General features: G+C 33.6%; 1 protein-coding gene across 1 annotated transcript; it reads right to left on the minus strand.

The window, feature by feature from the left end:
• Nucleotides 1-3,712: 3,712 nt before the first annotated feature.
• On the minus strand, nt 3,713-10,615 carry LOC149477581 (trypsin-like). The gene is made up of 6 exons (XM_089710433.1): nt 10,542-10,615; nt 9,462-9,619; nt 9,034-9,161; nt 8,369-8,624; nt 7,577-7,726; nt 3,713-3,865 (listed from the first exon to the last, which is right to left on the minus strand). Exons 1-6 carry the CDS (start codon nt 10,609-10,611, stop codon nt 3,713-3,715), a joined length of 915 nt encoding a protein of 304 aa, XP_089566559.1. The 5' UTR covers nt 10,612-10,615.
• Nucleotides 10,616-18,764: the final 8,149 nt, after the last annotated feature.

Genomic DNA, 18,764 nt, shown 5'->3' on the forward strand with positions numbered 1-18,764 from the left:
ATGTTCAGTCAAGACGTTGAACGTTGCATTCAAAAACTTGACGAGTTGTCCTTTACCCAGTCAATTACTTAAATGCCGTCATTTAATGAAGGCGCTAGTCATTCAATCAAATAGCAGATTGAACCAGATGACTGCGACATAACAATCTAAGTACCTACTATAGAATCTAAGTACCTTTACATAATTTATTTCCAAAAATAATACACTAAAAATAATACTTCCCTACTAAACACAATTTTCGTCTTAAAATATATTGTTGCTGGCAAGAATCGAACCTTAACCTTTTGCTAAGCTTTCTCTTAGTCTATACTCAACCTATCCTATTCGTTAAAAATAACATTAGCATAACTATTTTACAATATAACCATGCGTATCTATAGTATATACAATCACAGTCAACCCGTAGTGAATCCCAGGAGCGATCAAAAGTTGATTTTTCCTATTATCGACACATTCACATATTCAAGCGTCGAAGCCTTGTTGGTTGTTGCAGAAACACACGGGAGAACGTTTGACACGGTAACGACGCGTTTAATCTATTTATATTTGTGATTTTTTTTTCGTATTTGTAATGAAACCACAAGGTAAATTGAAACTAAGCATTAAATTTACAAATCGAACAAACCTACGCTCTTTTAATAAATTTCCAAGTTGGTAATACGAGACGAGATACGTTCACGAATGTACGCAACAATGGACGTTACGTTACGAAAAACGTTCATCTGCATGATTGAACATTAATTGATATTTCAAAGAGCTATACAATTTCTAGTTCGAAAATTAATTATACGCAAACAAAAACAAGAAGTGCATAAAATGTACAAATAAATAACACAGAAACAATACAAATCGTGAGCTAAAACGTGCTGCCTAAATAAACTTTACTAAAACATGTAAATATCTTAATTTTACGTTTAACTTTGATATTACCTACCTCATACGGTCTATATTTTTAAAGTGAAACTTTTATTACATCGTCTCAAACTTTTTGGTCTGTGTAGCGCATGTTGCGTGACGTACGATAATTATTATCGTACAAATACGATAATTATCGTAAGTTTCACTTTTACCGTGGTTTCATAAAACCACACAACATTTTTTTTTATTTATTTATATCAGGCAGCATCGCCCATATATTATCATTAGTAGTACTTATTCTTGTGTTAGTAAAACTACATATACTTATTTTTAGATTTAAGAGCACTATAGCAAACCATACTTTAAATTTTCCAGAAGGAATGAATTAACACAAAAAACGCAGCGTCCCGCCGCTCTTTACGAACCCCTACATCATCAAAGCTATCTGCATTCACAAAGAGTCCGATCGAGTGTTTTCCTAACATTTACGCTCCGAATAACATTCTGTATGCGCACACGTGACCATGATTTATCTAGGGGGATGGGGAGGGGGGGTGTCTCTCCGTTGTTATTTATCTCTGATTCGACAATGCCATGAATTATCGTCTGAGATCTTGTAAAGGGCTAGTTATTTTCATATTTTTGACAGTGATGGATAACCTTTGGAAGTATTTGATGTATCGAGTGATGTTTGCGTCAAGGTTGGAGTCGAAAGGTTGCTGATGTAATTATTTATGGGTGCTTTTTTCCTTGTTACTAGGGGTTATTGAATATCGATGTGTCTTTTCTAGATGATTTTAAATTCAAAAAGTAGACGAACAAAGATCTAACTACAATATTTGCATTATACCCGTTTACCCTTTCTAGTAAAAGCTTTATAATGAATTAAGTGTGATCTGATATAGATTATAGCCTATACAAAGAGATCCATCAAAAGCCATTATAAATGGACAGTATTTCTACACGCAAAATATTGTTTGCGAATACCCTTCATAGTGCTAAATATGTACTTACTATGTTATACATTAAAAGGTCGTGGATTATAATATGGAGCTCATATTACACTTTATTTTGTGCTCCTTAATAATACATTTTTATTAGAGCAACATCAATATTTTATTATGTACTAGCGACCCGCCCCGGCTTCGCACGGGTGCAATGCTGATACTAAATACACTACAGAAAAACTGTGAACGTTGTATATAAAAACATAGCGGCCCGGCGCGGCCGGCCGGTACCGCCGCAAATGCTACTTCCCGCAATTTTTAAATCTGTAATATCTTCGAAAATATTCACTTAAATCATACGGTGTAAAGGGCCATATAGATCTATATTAAATGAACAATGTATTCAAGGTATTTAATTGGTTAAGGATTAATGCTGTATTGGTGAAAATCGCTTCGAAAATTAGCTATTATTTGTCGTAAAAAGTAAATGACAAAAAAATGTTATTGTGGGTTATCCATAAGAGATAGACATATACCATCGCGGACTTTTCTGTAGACCTTTTCAATATGTATAATACTTAGTACATTATTTTGATAAAACTCGTAGGGTTCAGCCTGCGTTTGCAATATAAGCGGAAAAAATGTAATTTTTTACGACATCACATTAGAAACCTCAAAAATAACAGTACTTCTCCACTATTTAATGGATGTTATTATACATATAAACCTTCCTCTTGAATCACTCTATCTATTAAAAAAAACCGCATCAAAATCCGTTGCGTAGTTTCAAAGATTTAAGCGTACAAAGGGACATAGGGACATAGGGACAGGGAAAGCGACTTTGTTTTATACTATGTAGTGATAGTGATGATTTACTGAGAATGGAACACAGTTTATTACTCCTCCAGGCAAATCGACTCATTGTATCATGGATTAAATTCATCATAGACATAAGTCAACATCTATGAGTCTTTACTTTATAGTCGAGATAAGAAGAATATTATTTTTCAACCAGGAACCAAAAAGTGAAGCCGCAATATGGTACTGTTTAAATACAATTACTGATTCCACCACCACCGCACCTAACTCAAATACAAGAAACACACACATAGACATAAATCCCGTTCCACTAACATATTTCCCTTACAACAGTAAAAACTCGCTAGCAAAATAATATGACACAATTTCCACCACAATAGCTATCTTAATGAAGCGAGGGAACCAATTTAATTTTTTAAAAGATGTTAATACGATTTCCGACGAGAGATAAACAATATTGTGTTCAGGGAAGTCTCATAAAGCCTTACTTCATTATCAACTTGATTCAATTAAGTTTACGCAGCATTTTTTAATTTCGTCGCCTTTATTAAGCAGTGCAGGCTTTATTCTTTTCTGTAATGGCATTAAGATTAAATGTCGGAAAGGAATAAGAAGAAGAAATAATATTGTTTCGCTTGCTGTGACGTCATGGCCAGCTACGTGTATCGACTTATATCAGTGATCGAGTTTGTTCTCGTCTTTCTAAGCTAAAAGGATTGTTCAATTCTTGTTAAAAATGCTATCGAAATGATAGAATAGTAGTTTCGATTAGAAACTATAGAAACTTCTATTGTGAATAAAATAATGTAGTTGGTACCTAGTACGATAATTTTAAAGAACTGCAAAAATTGTAGTTACCTATATTAAAAAAAATCATTTAGCGATTTAGCGGTGCATGACGGAGCATGTTTTGTGTAGTGCAATTTACAATTAACGTTTTAGTAAGTGCCTAATATCTATAAATTACCTACTTCAATTTGGGTTCAACCTAGAAGAATAGCTTATTTATATTTTCTAAATTCTATTAAACATTTTTTTATTACAGTTCAACCACACCAAATAAAATACGCTTTTAATCATAAAATTTATTACAAAGGCAGTCCAGTAACAGATCGAATCCAGTCCCTGGCCCTCGGCACCAAACTGTAGACCCCAGGGTGCTGGGCCCCACCACACCCCACTCCATACGATACCATCCCCACGAGACGACCGTTCACCACCGCTGGGCCACCAGAGTCACCCTGGAAAAAAATAAACGGTGAATTAAAACGTTGGGAGACAAAAAATCTGTAAAAATCTTCAAACATTAATTCAATTAGTTTAATAAGATTTCTAGAAGCACTTTTCAATCGTAAAGAAATTGTTAGCATCGTTATTCTATACTAATATTATAAAGAGGAAAAGTTTGTAAGTATGTATGTATGTATGTATGTATGGTTTTCACGCATAAACTACTGGACCGATTTCAAAAATTCTTTCACCATTAGAAAGCTGCATCTTTACTGAGCAACATAGGCTATATTGCATTTTCAAAAAAATTAGAGATCCTTACCAAAAATGCAATAATGTAACCCAAGGTGTAAAAAAATCCTCAATAAAACTTCTGTCATCGCGTGCGCTGCGGAATCTATTGAAGATAGAACAAAAAAATGTTCTACGGTATTATAGAATGGATCAATATCTACAAGAAAGTCCGCGATACCATATGTCCATCTTCAGTAGTTATGTTACTACAACAACTTTTTTACGTTTTCAAAGTAAATAGAAGTGCCGACAGTAATCAAATATATGACAGTAATCAAATATATATAAAAAGTTTGAGTTAAAAAAAAAAATCAAACCATGTTATCCATACACATATATTAATCCTTATCCCATTAAATGATGTTTTATTATAGACTGTTTCAATACCAGCAAAATACTTTTTAAATGAAAAGAATTGGATATTCCATTCAAAAGATATAACGAATTTTTAAAAGTGTCAATCTACAGAAAATAGTAGGTATACTGTTCGAGCAGGCCGTAGTGCGGGGGTCACGGAGGAATTCTACCAATATGCGTCTTGACGGAACACAGTGGGGTTTTGGTCGGTAGGAATCCGACATAACCCACGGCCCCTCCCCCGGAGGCCGTGGGTATCTATGAAAGATTTCCCCACTAAAACAAAAAAAAGGCCGTAGTGCGGGACGGGGTAAAGGTGATTTTCATGTGATTAAAAATTAAACCTATAGTCCGACCTATAGTAGACTTTTCACTGTAACGATATCGCTATCTATGCGGGTGAAACCGCAGGGCATTGCTAGTAATATTATAAATATGAAAGTATGCGATCTAACTAATAGTGGGATTAATTTTGCGTCATTTTGTGACGTCATAGGTTAATTATATGAATGAATAGACCAAGTTAGGAATTAACTTTTCTAACATAACATGAAATTGAAACATGAAGATCGTGATGTCCGTCTGATCCGTTTAAATAACTTAAATGACCATAAATTCCCTTCATATTATCATATAGATTTAAAGGTTAATTAACTATTCTCTCTAAAGTGTTATAATTAACTAAGTATATTAAAATAATATCAATACATTATCATTAAAAAACACAGTCAGAGGCTATCAACATGCTAACTCATGTGCATTTTAATTATAATTCAAAAAATAATTAATTTCAACTGCAAGTTAAAAACATAATTATAATACTCGTCATAAAGATAAAAATTCCAAGCTGACTTTTCGCCCCAGTAAAGTTCAAAATTCTTTTGTGGGTCAAGGTATTCGTTTTATTATAAAATTCCACACATCAACTAGACTAACTTCAGCGAATTAAAAAGGCTTTAAAATCAATTTTATCCAGAGGTCATGGAGTCAATTTATTTTTTATTAAAAGAACTCATTTGTAAAAAAAAATACATATTGTGGCACTCGAGGACTGCCGCGGTAAAGCTATTGCATAGCATCGCATCGCTGTGCCGGTGGAGTGGGGGTTGTTAGGTTTTTTCGTTACGGAATTTTTACATTCGGTCGCCGCGCTCAAAGTCTGAGATAAAAGTTATACAATAGCTTAAAACTGTTAAGGTGATAATAACATTTTAACTCATATTATTAATTCATGTTCAGCCATGTGCTGTGACAAAAAATTGGCCAAATATTCCTTCGAAATATAAAATAGAATTTACTCTTTTAATGCGTATTTTAAACATTTCAACCGCAAAATCTTGAAGCATTTACTTCAAGCTGCACTCATCCCATCAAAATCTGAATTCACAATAACAATTCCGCAGATGATAAAACACGCTTAATTCCATTAAAGTTTCTCAAACAAAACAGGAGAATCTCACAGTTGCATTATTCATATTTTCTCTGCAATTTTATTCGGAGCATAGTTTAATTATATACGGGATTGTTCAGAGTATAATTAGTCGTGTTTGTTCATTAATTGGATTGCTATAAAAATGTAGGTCAGCCTGGGACACGGTGACATGTATTACCAAATTTCATATTGTTTCTACCACAGTGCCGGATTGATACTAAATTTAAACCACTTTAAACTGTTATTTCGTCGTCCAAAATGTTTCGATGACCTTTCTATCACTAACAGATCCTACTCTAATATAGTAAACTTTTGACACTATACAATATGGTAGTAAACTTTCTTTTAATTTTTTATTTAATGTAAAAAGGAGCTTAAATTATACCGACTCTCATTCTCACGCCCCTAAAATCTGTCGCCCTTAACTGCTACTACTATTAATTACGTCACTGTCTACATTTGATAAAAACTTTCGTTTGTTCAACACTCAAATTATATCATGCATGTTATTGTATAGGCCACGAGGTAATATATTTTAACATTTTGTAATAAATTAGGACGAAAATAATATTTTCGTCCTAATTTATTTCATTCATTACTTCACATATTATGTGAAGTAAGCCGCAACTGAAGTAAGTTTACAGTTTCATAATTATAATTATAAAGATAAGGAATTATAAGTATGTTTTAAAATAACAAGAGCATAATATTTTAACTCAGAAGTAGACAGTTTTACATCTTATTGCAGTAGGTTTCCTAATTTTAATGGATTACCTACTTAGGTACACGTGGATAAATTTCATTTTTTTTTACAAAATTATAGGTACCTAATCATTATTTTTCTTAATTTCTCTAAAATGACAATTTGTAAAGATATGTGATTCTAATCTAAATTGAGAATTAAAATGTAAGCAAGCTTTGATATTATAATAATATGTAGTACATTGATCAACAATGGAACTTACCGAGAGTAATATTGTAGGTATTATGATTCCAGGAACGAAAAATATATTATTAAAAGTATTTAATATTTTATTACAATTCTTCGAATCCAAATTCAATATTTAGATTTTGTATTCATAACAAAATATAATAGTATTATTGCATTATTTATAAACAATTAATTAGCATAATATAAATTATTTACTGTTATACTAATTACTTTAATTATGTTTACATAATCATTAGCAATTGTTTACATTTAGCAGTAAACGTTTCAAATAATTCAATTCTAGATGGCGTTGACGTATCACAAATAGTAATAAATCATTTAAAAATAAAAACTGGGAAAATATAATATATCCTATGTCCTAGACATCGAACAATACTTTGTTAATTTTTATATGCAAACCAATTCAGTTGTTTAGGCGCTAGAGACGAAGAGGCACAGACAGATTTACAGGATTTACTTTCTCATTATAATAATACTAGCTTATCGCCGGCAGCTTCGCCCGCGTAGTCAAAGCAACACCCGCATGGGAAAAAAAACTATCCTATGTGTTAATACATGTTATCCTCCTTGTGTGTGCTAAATTTCATGAAAATCGGTTCAGCAGTTTTTACGTGAAGGAGTAACAAACAAACAAACAGACAAACTTGCAATTTTGAATATTAGTAGGATAAAATAGTAAGTATTTACCTGACAAGAATCCTTGGTACCATTCACATATCCCGCACAGAACATTCTGGGTGTGATCTTGTCGTAGTTCCCGTCTGGCATCGTCCGGCAAGTTTCGTCGGCCATGACAGGCACGTAGGCACGGCGTAGGTACTCTTGCATTTTGCTTTTCTATTAATTAAAATTTTATAGTAAACTAGTGGTCCACCCCGGCTTCGCCCGTGGTACATATTTCGCAATAAAAGGTAGCCTATGTCCTTTCTCGTTTATCAAAATATCTCCTTACCAAATTGCATGCAAATTGGTTCAGTAGTTTAGGCGTGATTGAGTAACAGACATACAGACAGAGTTACTTTCGCATTTATAATATTAGTATGGATGTCAAGATTGAAGAACCCGTTATTGGTCAAATCTCGAAAAAAATCGTGACAAGTGGTTTACCTGAATTTAGATTATTGAAGTAAAAATATCAATAATCCATCCATCTTCATCCTGAGCAATAACTACTCGCAGATAGAGAAACGTAACTTCTGACACGACAAAACGACTCTAAAACAACTTTGGAGAATCGAGTAGGAATTTTCTTACGGATATTAAGTTTAGTAGTTAGTACCTAGAGTTTTTTAGCATTTCAGGTCAGAATGAGGCGCTTGCCCCACCCTAGCCATGGGTTTGATCTTCACAAGTGTCCAGATGTACAATTACGTACGTATAATTTAGTGTTTATCAGCAAGTCATTATCTGTTAAGCGTAGCGTTAGCGTCAATTACCATCAAATGCAACATAGCTATTTTATATAGTAAATCAACATACCTTATACTGCAAATGTCCCCATCCACTGATCGACACCATTACCCCTGGCTTCACATCCTCGATACTCCCAATCGCGATCGGCCTGGAGTAGTCAGTCACTGGAACAGCTGTCTCCAGCAGCACGAGCTGGTAGTCGAAGTCGTGGCTGTGGAGCCTGGAGACGTTCCACATGGGGTGGATGAAGTGTGCGCAGACCTTGAAGGGGGCTGCCTCGCTGCGTTGCGTCGAACCGATGTAGACGTATTTCTCGTATGACCTGTGGATTGTTATATTCTCGTAATTGTGAACAGATAAAGGATTAGAAGCTTGAAAATTTTACATTATTTTTTCGGGTTCTATGGATCCTTGGAAATATTATTGTTTCGTAATTTTGCTCTCTGTTCAAATCGGAAGTATGAATAAACCAAATTATAATTGTATAATAATAACAATTATGATTTCTTTATGCAATAGATGTTTCTTTATCAAACTCCTTTGAATTTAAGATCCCATCTATGTATTTTAACAGGTTTTATTATATTGTAAAACATAGTACAACACTATATTATATTCTGTTAAGTTATAAAAGTAATCTACATAGACTAGATCATACAAGACAAATGCATTCTATGTCTTAAAATTATAAAAAGTATTTCTTCATACTATGTTTGATATACTATACTTACTTACAATGTGCAGCTGTGATGACCCATTCGGGTGCTATGAGCGCCCCTCCACAGTACTTCCCATACAGGACCTGGAAGGGCACCTCCTGGATTCTCGCAAACCGACCTCCCACTATCCTCCAACCAATCTGTAACATAATATTTTTTTTTTGTTTCATAGTGTTGTCTATATTATGTCGTGGCCATATCGTAGGTCGCATTTCATGAAATGGCCAACATAGTTTGATCAGATCGTTAATAATTATATTTAAAAATGTATTTTGTCTGTGCGTTATTATCACTGAACCCCTCATATACCTACGCCCTTACCATATTTTGTGTGTCATCAGGGTAGTTCAGTGGTTTAGACTTAATTAAACACTTAACAGTAAGTAGTAAACAACCTTTGCTGCGACTAAATAAATTACCATTATAACCAAAAAACTTACATCAACAGTCCGTTCAGCGCTGTCCTCCTGATCATACAAGGCCGGCGAGTTGACCTCGTGGTAGTAGCGGTAGGTGCGCGGGGGGACGTAGCGGGAGATGAACAGCGCGTGGTACTTTCTGACACATTCTGGTGTGAGGAGACCGCGGTATTCGGGAACTGTGGTTGGAGATAAAAATATAAAAGTATATTTTATAGCATACTAAGGAACTTTGGTAGGTACAATTTGTGTTAAGGTTCTTTTGATTTCTATTAAATTGATTTTTGTTTTGATCTTTCCAAAATTCAAAGTTACGGAAGTTTAGTTTACTAAATATTAAATAAGCTATAAGATTTATAGATTAAAATATAAGTACATATAATAATAAACGAATCATATGCTAATAAATGTTTGAAAAAAATAATGTAAAAAGTTGGACCATGAAGCGGTATTCGAATCCGCATCGTTTCGACGTAGGTACTGTGGAGAGAAAACGTTTAATTCACATCTTGTTTAGTTGTACGTATTGTCAGTTATTAATACAGTGTAATTTTTTAACTTTTTATATTGTTAATTTTTATTAGTTTCAAAATCGTTCAGGAATACTTTTGAAATTTTATTTACCTAATTTTCTGTTACACTTGCTGTAAACGATGCAACGCTTTTAACCATAAAAAATTAAATAACTTTTGTATGATACAAGTGTAACAATACATTAAATCTTCTAATAAATAAATATTTGACACAGACGAAGTAATAAATACCTACATCTTTGCTCTGTATAGAGTTGCCAACATTTTGACCACTTGATTGAGATTTTTTAGATCATAATGTAAACAGTAAATATTAAATAAATAAACAATAGTTAATGCTATTCACTCGATCAAAGGAACTTTAAGAAGGTATAGTAATTTTAAGGTAATAATAAACTTAAATAAAAACGTTCTTGTGTTGCCGACACCTTTTCCAGTTAAATTTCCTTATATTTTCATTCAAAATATTTGCCGATTTAAAATAACATGTTTGTTTGTAACAAAATAGCACCACAAAGCTCTACCTTAAATAGATAAACCTGTGTATTTTATAAGATGCAACACTAACCTGGTTTATCATCATCTTCACAAAAAGAAGAAATAAACAACGCGAACAGAACCAGCACACACTTGCACATGTTAACAAACACACGAACTAAATGTAATGTGACTAATGGAATCTTAACGCCTCTCTATATAATTATATTTATATACAAGTTTATGATGTGTTTCTGTTTGTGATACTATTTCATTTTTCAACTGTATTAGAAATATTTCAATGTAGGTATGTTTATTAGAGGGGTGATTTAGTTTGAAAATTGTAATTTTATTCCATGCGTACCTATATTACTAGCTAAATAATCCTACTATAAATGCGAAAGTTTATATGTTTGTTTGTTTGTCACTCCTTCATGTAAAAATTGCTGATCCGAATTCATGAAATTTGGCACACACATAGTGGGTAACTTGAATTAATACATAGGATAGTTTTTATGTCGAAAATTGAATACAAAATTATAATATTATGAAAATCAGTATAGGTAGCTGAATATTTTTCGATAAACAACCATAAGTATGCACAGAGGTACATATTGTAAAATTTTGTATTGCTACGATATAGACCGGGAGATATTGACACAAAATTTCGAGTCATTTGTAACAGGATGGCGGTTCTACAGGGGTCTTAGTACGCAATGACAAAAAGAAAAATGATGGTGTGAACGCTGGTACCGGCGGCTTAGTCGCGTGGGCGTTAGTCGAACTCTTCGGAAAAATAGCGAAAGTCAAACGATTTGTAACACAAAAATTTTAGAATTTACCGATAGCCCATAAAAAAGAAGTAGGCGGTAGTGTCATGCCATACTTTTCCGGTGTGACTTACAGCCCGCCATACCGACGCGAATGTGTTGATTTAAAAAAAACAATTCAACCATTTGTACCAGGCAAACTTTTGCACAGGTAACCATTGTCGTGCAGCCATTTACGAAAATCGCCATGCCATACTTTTCGGACGATTCCAAATGGTCGCCATACCGCCGAAAATCTGCAAATTTTTTTTTCTCGCCGAACGATTTGTACCAGTATTGCATTTGGATTTTTGTAGAGTCACTACATAGTATAAAACAAAGTCGCTTTCCCTGTCCCTATGTCCCTATGTCCCTTTGTACGCTTAAATCTTTGAAACTACGCAACGGATTTTGATACGGTTTTTTTTAATAGATACAGGTCTCCCGGTCTAATAAGAAATCTAGCGAACTTTATCGCGTAGGAAAAGGATCAATGAGTATTTTTTTTGTTCGATATGTCAAAATAATAGCTTTAATTTTAATTAAAAATAATCGAGCTTGATGCTTTAAAAACAAAGATCTATAAAATGTGTTTATTTGGCTATGAAAAGTCTAAACAGATTTTTTCAACAACTACTTTTATTTGGACAAGCGTAATGTGAATTTTCTATGTACCTATTGATTTTGTTTTAGGTGAAACGAAGACATTTTATACAATAAAATCTATAAACTACATAACATTTTATTGTTTACTCTTTAATTCTTCAAAGTAAAACAAAAATAAAATAATTGTTATAGAAAATTATTCCGATGAAATAATATAGCTCTATTAAAGCTCTATTATTGAAATAAACATAACATAATTTTAACTTTTCAATACATCAACAGTTGCATAAATCACTGTCGCATAAAATTGACATTTAAATTATTAAATTGTGAATATAAAAAATCAACAAATGAAAGTATAATATATCATTATAGGCATTATATTATTTTAAAATCAAATTAAGCCTGTCTTATTATATGAAACGTATAATAACTATTTCAACAGATTGCACGTTCCCTAAAAACTTCATTAAAATTGGATCATCCTTTTGTTACTTCATACCTAATTCATAAGCATATTAAAACAACACACTCCTTTATTTTGGGCTAGAAAATAAGGCGAAAAATTGAAATTTTCGCAATCAATATAATAACCGTGTTATCAAATATTAAAATCGTGTCGAATCAATAATATTTTAAATAATTTTTAATGCAAAATAATATACAATTAAAACGTCTTGTATTATGTGCGTCAAGATAATTTAAAATTTACAACGTTGAAAAGATCAACGTTTCTTATAAAAATACTTATTATGAAGAAATTCCTGCATAAACGGGAATAGGTACCAAGAAATTCCATAGCATAATATTATTCCCCTAGTATTGTTTTTCCGAGAATTGAATGGTGAGTTCGTCTAGCATTTAAGTCTACTGTCTAGATACCTAATTAAAATCGAGAATGATTAAAACTTTTAAACTCTGACAGACTGAAATACAGAAATCAACTAAAATATACATAATTATATAACATTTTGTTTCAGGAGCTTGACTGCCTTTGACTGCCTCCTTGGTACAGTAGTTGACGCATGAGCGTAGAGCCGAGGGGTCCTGGGTTCGATTCCCGGTGGAGACGAAGAAAAAAAATGTCTCGGTCTGGGAGGACACAGAAGGCTGATCACCTACTTGTCCCTAAAGAAAATCGATCAGTGAAACAGATGTATAATTCATCTGCTCCTTACCCCACTATGGGACATGGGACTTCACTAACCTTTAACCAAAATAAAATTAATTACCGAATCTATTAGATTACCTTTGAACTTTCCCTATAAAATAGCAATTTATCTTTATTTATACTATCTTTACTCATAAGAAATATAATTAAATCGCAGAGTTAGAAGAAAACATATTAAGTATATAAAATTATCAGAATATATTATTTTATACGTGATACAAAATTACAAAAGCTGTTAGAGAGATGAAGATCTTATTTTTGCTTCAAATATATTTTTTCTGAGGCGTCACTTATCATTCTTGAAAATTGGGGCCTAATTTTTTTTAGTTAATTATTAAATAACTATTAATATTTAATATTATGATCTGTCATACAATTCCTAATCATTATTCTTTGCGCAAAACTAGAAATAGATAATTCAAATAATTTATATACGTCAGTGGGTCGACCACGCAAAATCAGATGGACCCATTTAGATAAAGTTTAGTTCACTTCATAACCGTTATTACCGTGTAAGCTACTTTGGAAAGGGCAAGTTATAATATGCATTAAAATAGACGACTCTATAAAGAAATAACATAAAGGATCTTTTATGGTATTCTATGAAAGAACAGGGATTTACATGGGATTTCTGGAAATACCTTTTCATGGACCAGCAAAGGGACTGAGATATCTAAAAGTGAACCATCGAATATAGCTAAATCTATACTATTATTATAAAGCTCAAGAGTTTGTGTGTTTGACGCGCTAATCTCAGGAACTACTGGTCCGATTTGAAAAATTCTTTCGGTGTTAGATAGCCCATTTATCGAGGAAGGCTATAGGCTATAATATATTATCACACTAAGAGCGTATACGCACTATGCGGGTAGCCGCATTGCGGGTAGCCGTCCGGCTGACCGCAAGCACAATTATGTACGGAATATTCATTTCTATGCGCACTGTGCGGTCTGCGGTAGCCGCATCGTGCGTATACGCTCTAAGACCAACAGGAGCGGAGCAATGCGGGTAAGACCGCGTGGCACAGCTAGGCGTTAATACGAAAGATGCTTATTATCATTTATTTCTGAAACAATAATTATAATGTTTCAAAGGGTTTCCCCTAAAATACATTGAATTAAAGGAGACGAGTGAGGACGATTTAACAAAAAGAACAACTTTTTAATTACGAACAACAGTACAAACAAATCGATTATATATGTATAATTGTATATAGTGACGTAAGCAAAGTTTCAGATACATCAATCACATGATTACAATGACGCTTCTGTTGAAATTTATTAGCGTATCCTAACGCGTAAAACATAAAAATCTAAGACGTAAATTATTTAAAAATAAATTTATGGAAACATAATTAAAGATAAAAAAACGTACAAATGAACTAATAAAAGTTTTGATTACGTTCTATAACTAATGCATAAGTACCACAGACATGTATCAAGATAGACTAAGCGAGTGTATGTACTTCCCGTGTCCAAACTAAGACTATGAAACTTACTTGACGCTGGCCTACACTCAGTCCGCGCTTGCAGTTCGCCAAGGAAAGACGTGAAGCTGAATAAAGTAAAATGCCGAATTACGCCGTTATAAACTGTAGAAACTCCACAGCTGTGAGTGGCCGAGTTAGCAGAGATGTTTCCTTCCACCGGTAAGTAATTTTCTAATCAGAATATGCACTATTTATTTTAAAATCAAATAAAGAATATCTGTGGAAAACGATCGTGACAAACACGGATACCAAATCATACGAAATGATTCGGAATACATTGCGGCTTTTACTTGGCACGGTAAAGATCGAGTCGTATGATAACAAGCAATGAATAGCGTCTTCTCATTTTTCTGTTCTCATTTTTCTGTCCAATTTTGTGGTTAGTGATGTTCATTTGATGCAACAGTTCTCGATTCTAATCGATTTTATAATCGAACAGAAAAATGATAATTTGAAGTAGCAATTTTTCAGAAAAAAAGGCATAGATTTTTTTTGTCAAAACTCCTTATTGCTCAGACTATGTTTGTTTTTTCAGTTTTCCAAGTAACCCGAACATAAAAGAAAAATGGATTGATGCAACGGGACATAAAAATTGATTGATTGACAGTTTCATTACTTTCTTTCGATGGCCTCTCTAGTACGTAGTACACGGTAACTCAATGGGCATATGTAAGAAAAAGCTAAAACACATTAGTTTACTTGTTAGAATATTAAAAGGTTTATAAATTTATTTTATCATTCCTCTGTCTATGGTAATTATCATTTTTCTGTCTTGAATCGATTTAGTAATCGATTACGATTCATTTATTTAATTACCTCTTAGACATAGATCTAGTTTGATCTGATTTCTTTCGATTTACTTCGATGGGATAGGACGATACTAGAATCGCCGCGCGAGTGGCGTCCTAATCGATTTAGCGTAAAATGAAATTACCATCACTAAAAAGCGCTCGTGACGTCATAACGCGTCAAGGTCAGTACAAAAAATATGACACGCTTGGTTTTCATACAGATCGCGGTACTTGCGTAGTCTATCTATGTCTGTGATAAGTACGCATATTTTATATGAATTTTGCTTATAAATCTATAAGGTGAATATACAGGGTGTCCCGCTGTTGGTATACTAAGCTCAAAGGAGGTTATAGTTTTGCATACGCTGAGTACGTAAAAAATACTTAAAAAAATCCAGACGCATTTTTTTTTCAAATAGATGAATACTTAAAACTCTATGTGTACACCCATAACAAGCAACCCGCCCATTTTTGCCACTAGCACGTGAGCTATCGTTTAAGATTATGTTTTCATAGACAAAATGCTCACATTAGAGAAGCGGTATATGACGGCTGCGCGAAGCTAGAGAAGAAAACATGGATTTTCAGGAAAAAATTATCAAAAAATTTTTAACGTAATTTTGTTGTTTATGTATTTTTTACGTGATCAGTGTATTCAAAACTACAAGTTCCTTCGCGCTTAGTATACCAATAGCGGGACACCCTGTATAAATCCGTCTAGGTCTGATAATATGTTAATTTATCAGCTGATAATAATATGTATCTGGTAATGTGTTATGTTTTCAATACTAAATCGGGTGAATTTAGGTTATACTTATACAGAATTATTTATTAAAATAGCTGGAAATTTGAGGGAAAACATCGCATTTTTAATCCGAAGAAAAAAAGAAACTAGACGATGACTCTCGAAGTTAAATTCGACATTATGATATTTTACAATTTTTATACATCCTGTCACTCACAATGAGACGATTAATCGTCCATCATGAAGCTTTATTAGACTTCTTCTAGAAGCACTTTTGAATTGCCATAGCATATTTTTAACATTTACCACCGATTCGGAAATCAGTATCTATGGAGAATAACCGGCAAGAAACTCCATAGTTGCTTTTTTATCGAACACTAGCTGTGCCCTGCGGTTTTACCCGCATTACTCCGCTCCAGTTGGTCTTAGCGTGATGATATATAGCCTATAACCTTCCTCGATAAATGGGCTATCTAACACCGAAGGAATTTTTCAAATCGAACCAGTAGTTCCCGTGATTAGCGCGTTCAAACAAACAAACTCTTCAGCTTTATAATATTAGTATAGATTATGATACAAAAATCTTCTAGGAAGTCTTGATAAAACCTCAAGCTATATTGTTATGAGAAAAGCGCGAGTTAGCAAGTTGGCCCATCAATTTTAATGACACCGTAAATAAAGGAAAAGGAATAAGGCCATACATTCAGCTCGTAAGTAACCCTCGATACGCCATAACTGAAATCGCGACGAATGTACGAGTGCTTTCAATGTTCTTGTTTTAGATAGCGGTTTTGTTTTAAGAGAGAGCGGAATTTATTATCCTCTAATCCATAGTATAAAACAAGTTGTTGATACTGTCCGTCCGTCGCTATATATGCTTAAAAATTTAAGTGTATAAATTGTTAAGTTTTCTACAAAGCGGGCGAAACTGCGCGCGGAAAGCTAAGAAGTATATTATAATATGAAAGTTTGTGATGATGAATGTGTGTGTTTACAAGTTTTATTCATTTTGAAGTTAAATATTAATTAAAACAATTTTAAACACATGAATTAGGAATTATATGATGTTCAAACATTACATCTTTTATCCTGATCGAACATAATAGCAAACCTCACAGTTTGCTTTTAACTAAGTTTATCTGCTGTCTTAAATTTCCTAATATAGAAAATAATTAATAACTATATTTTTTGGTAAGTATATTTTTAGTTGTTGAAACGTATCTATGTATATCGTGTTTATTAGATCAAAATATAATGGGGATGTTTGATTATTTATTTGTACAATCATTGAAAAGAGCGTATTTTCAGTTTGACAGTAAATATGGGTACGGTGTACCCAATTATTGCTTTTAACTGACATTAATTGTAAAATTACTTAGCTCTTAGAACAGTTACCTATCTAATGTTTAAGTGTTGTTACATCACATAACGTTTTCTTAAACATTTACAAATTTTTATAAGTATTAAATATCGTTACTTGCATTATTTTTTCAAATCAAACTTCTTCCAACCTAATGCTAAGCGTCCATTACAGGCGGATCGGGCCGGGCCGCATCGCAACGGGCCGTCTCTAATGGACGCGCTGTTTGCTCCTGCGTCCACCTGTACGGGGCGCGGCGGACCGCCTAGGCGGATTTTTATCTAACAGACGCTCGCCGCTCACATCCGCCTGCCTGCGTCCACTAGACGGTTCGGGGCGGGCCGGGCCGCAGCGCACCGCCGGCAGAAATCCGCCTGCGAAGCGATATCCGCCAATGCGTTGCGGCCCGCCCCGGCCCGATCCGTCGCTAATGGACGATGTTTCATACAAAACATAGGCCGGCGTATTTTTGCGTTGCGATGCGGCCCGGCCCGATCCGCCTAGTGGACGCCAGCCATTACAGAGACACATTAAAGACACAATAGAACATAACCTCAATTTTAAAACCCGCCTCACCCACGCGTATACCATAGTCCCTTAAACAGGAATCAATTTGCTATCCACCGTCAGAAAGCAGTAAAATAAAGTGGAGGGGAGATATCTGAGATAAGAGGCGTTTTGTTAGGGACCATCGTAAACCGAAAACGGTTTCAATAGCTCGGGACAAAATGTTGAAAAACTATCAAAATAATATGGAAATGGGTGACTGTGTCCATTGTCACACGGTTTTTCGGGTTCAATTTGGGGATTGTAAACTGTATTGTTGATTGTTGAATGGAAATGGTCTTGTATTTTTACAATGTTTTAACTGGTTTTATTTTAGCTTGGCCTGTATGCTCTATGAGTCAAGGGATATTTTGTCCTTATTTTCATTGAAATCTAGGTGATTCATTCGCAAGCAAAAAATACGTATGGTATGATTTCTTCATAAAAAATACTAAGATATTAAAAGAAAAATAGCATTATGCTCCAGAATATTAATAATTTATTAAAACTGTGCCGAAAATACAAAAAAAAAAACCATTTGCAAATGATCAACTAACATAATACGATTATAAGGCAAGACGTAAAAGAAGTATGTAGGTAATATTTTTATATTATAATATAGAGAGTTTGATAGTAAAATATGTTATTTACACCATAACTTATTCATATTTATGGAAAAAGACGTCATTAAATTGAAATAATGGTGCAATATTTTTGATTACAGGTTTTATGGCAGCTCCTTGACGTGTATGGTCTTTTAACTTGAGTAGTTCCACTTAAAGATTTTTATGTCTGAA

The sequence above is a fragment of the Colias philodice genome, chromosome 24, assembly GCF_061535455.1.
Source record: "Colias philodice isolate Cphi_HAF_F1 chromosome 24, ilColPhil1 Martin Lab GWU primary, whole genome shotgun sequence".
Taxonomy (NCBI): Eukaryota; Metazoa; Arthropoda; class Insecta; order Lepidoptera; family Pieridae; genus Colias; species Colias philodice.

What these genes read in the sequence shown, in the direction of transcription:
- LOC149477581 (XM_089710433.1), bottom strand. Translation starts at nt 10,611, where the DNA reads ATGTGCAAGTGTGTGCTGGTTCTGTTCGCGTTGTTTATTTCTTCTTTT. An exon ending in GCGCTGAACGGACTGTTGAT is followed by an intron (nt 9,162 to 9,461) that starts GTAAGTTTTTTG and finishes ATTATGTTACAG; the next exon opens with ATTGGTTGGAGGATAGTGGG. An exon ending in GGGGACATTTGCAGTATAAG is followed by an intron (nt 7,727 to 8,368) that starts GTATGTTGATTT and finishes TTTAATTAATAG; the next exon opens with AAAAGCAAAATGCAAGAGTA.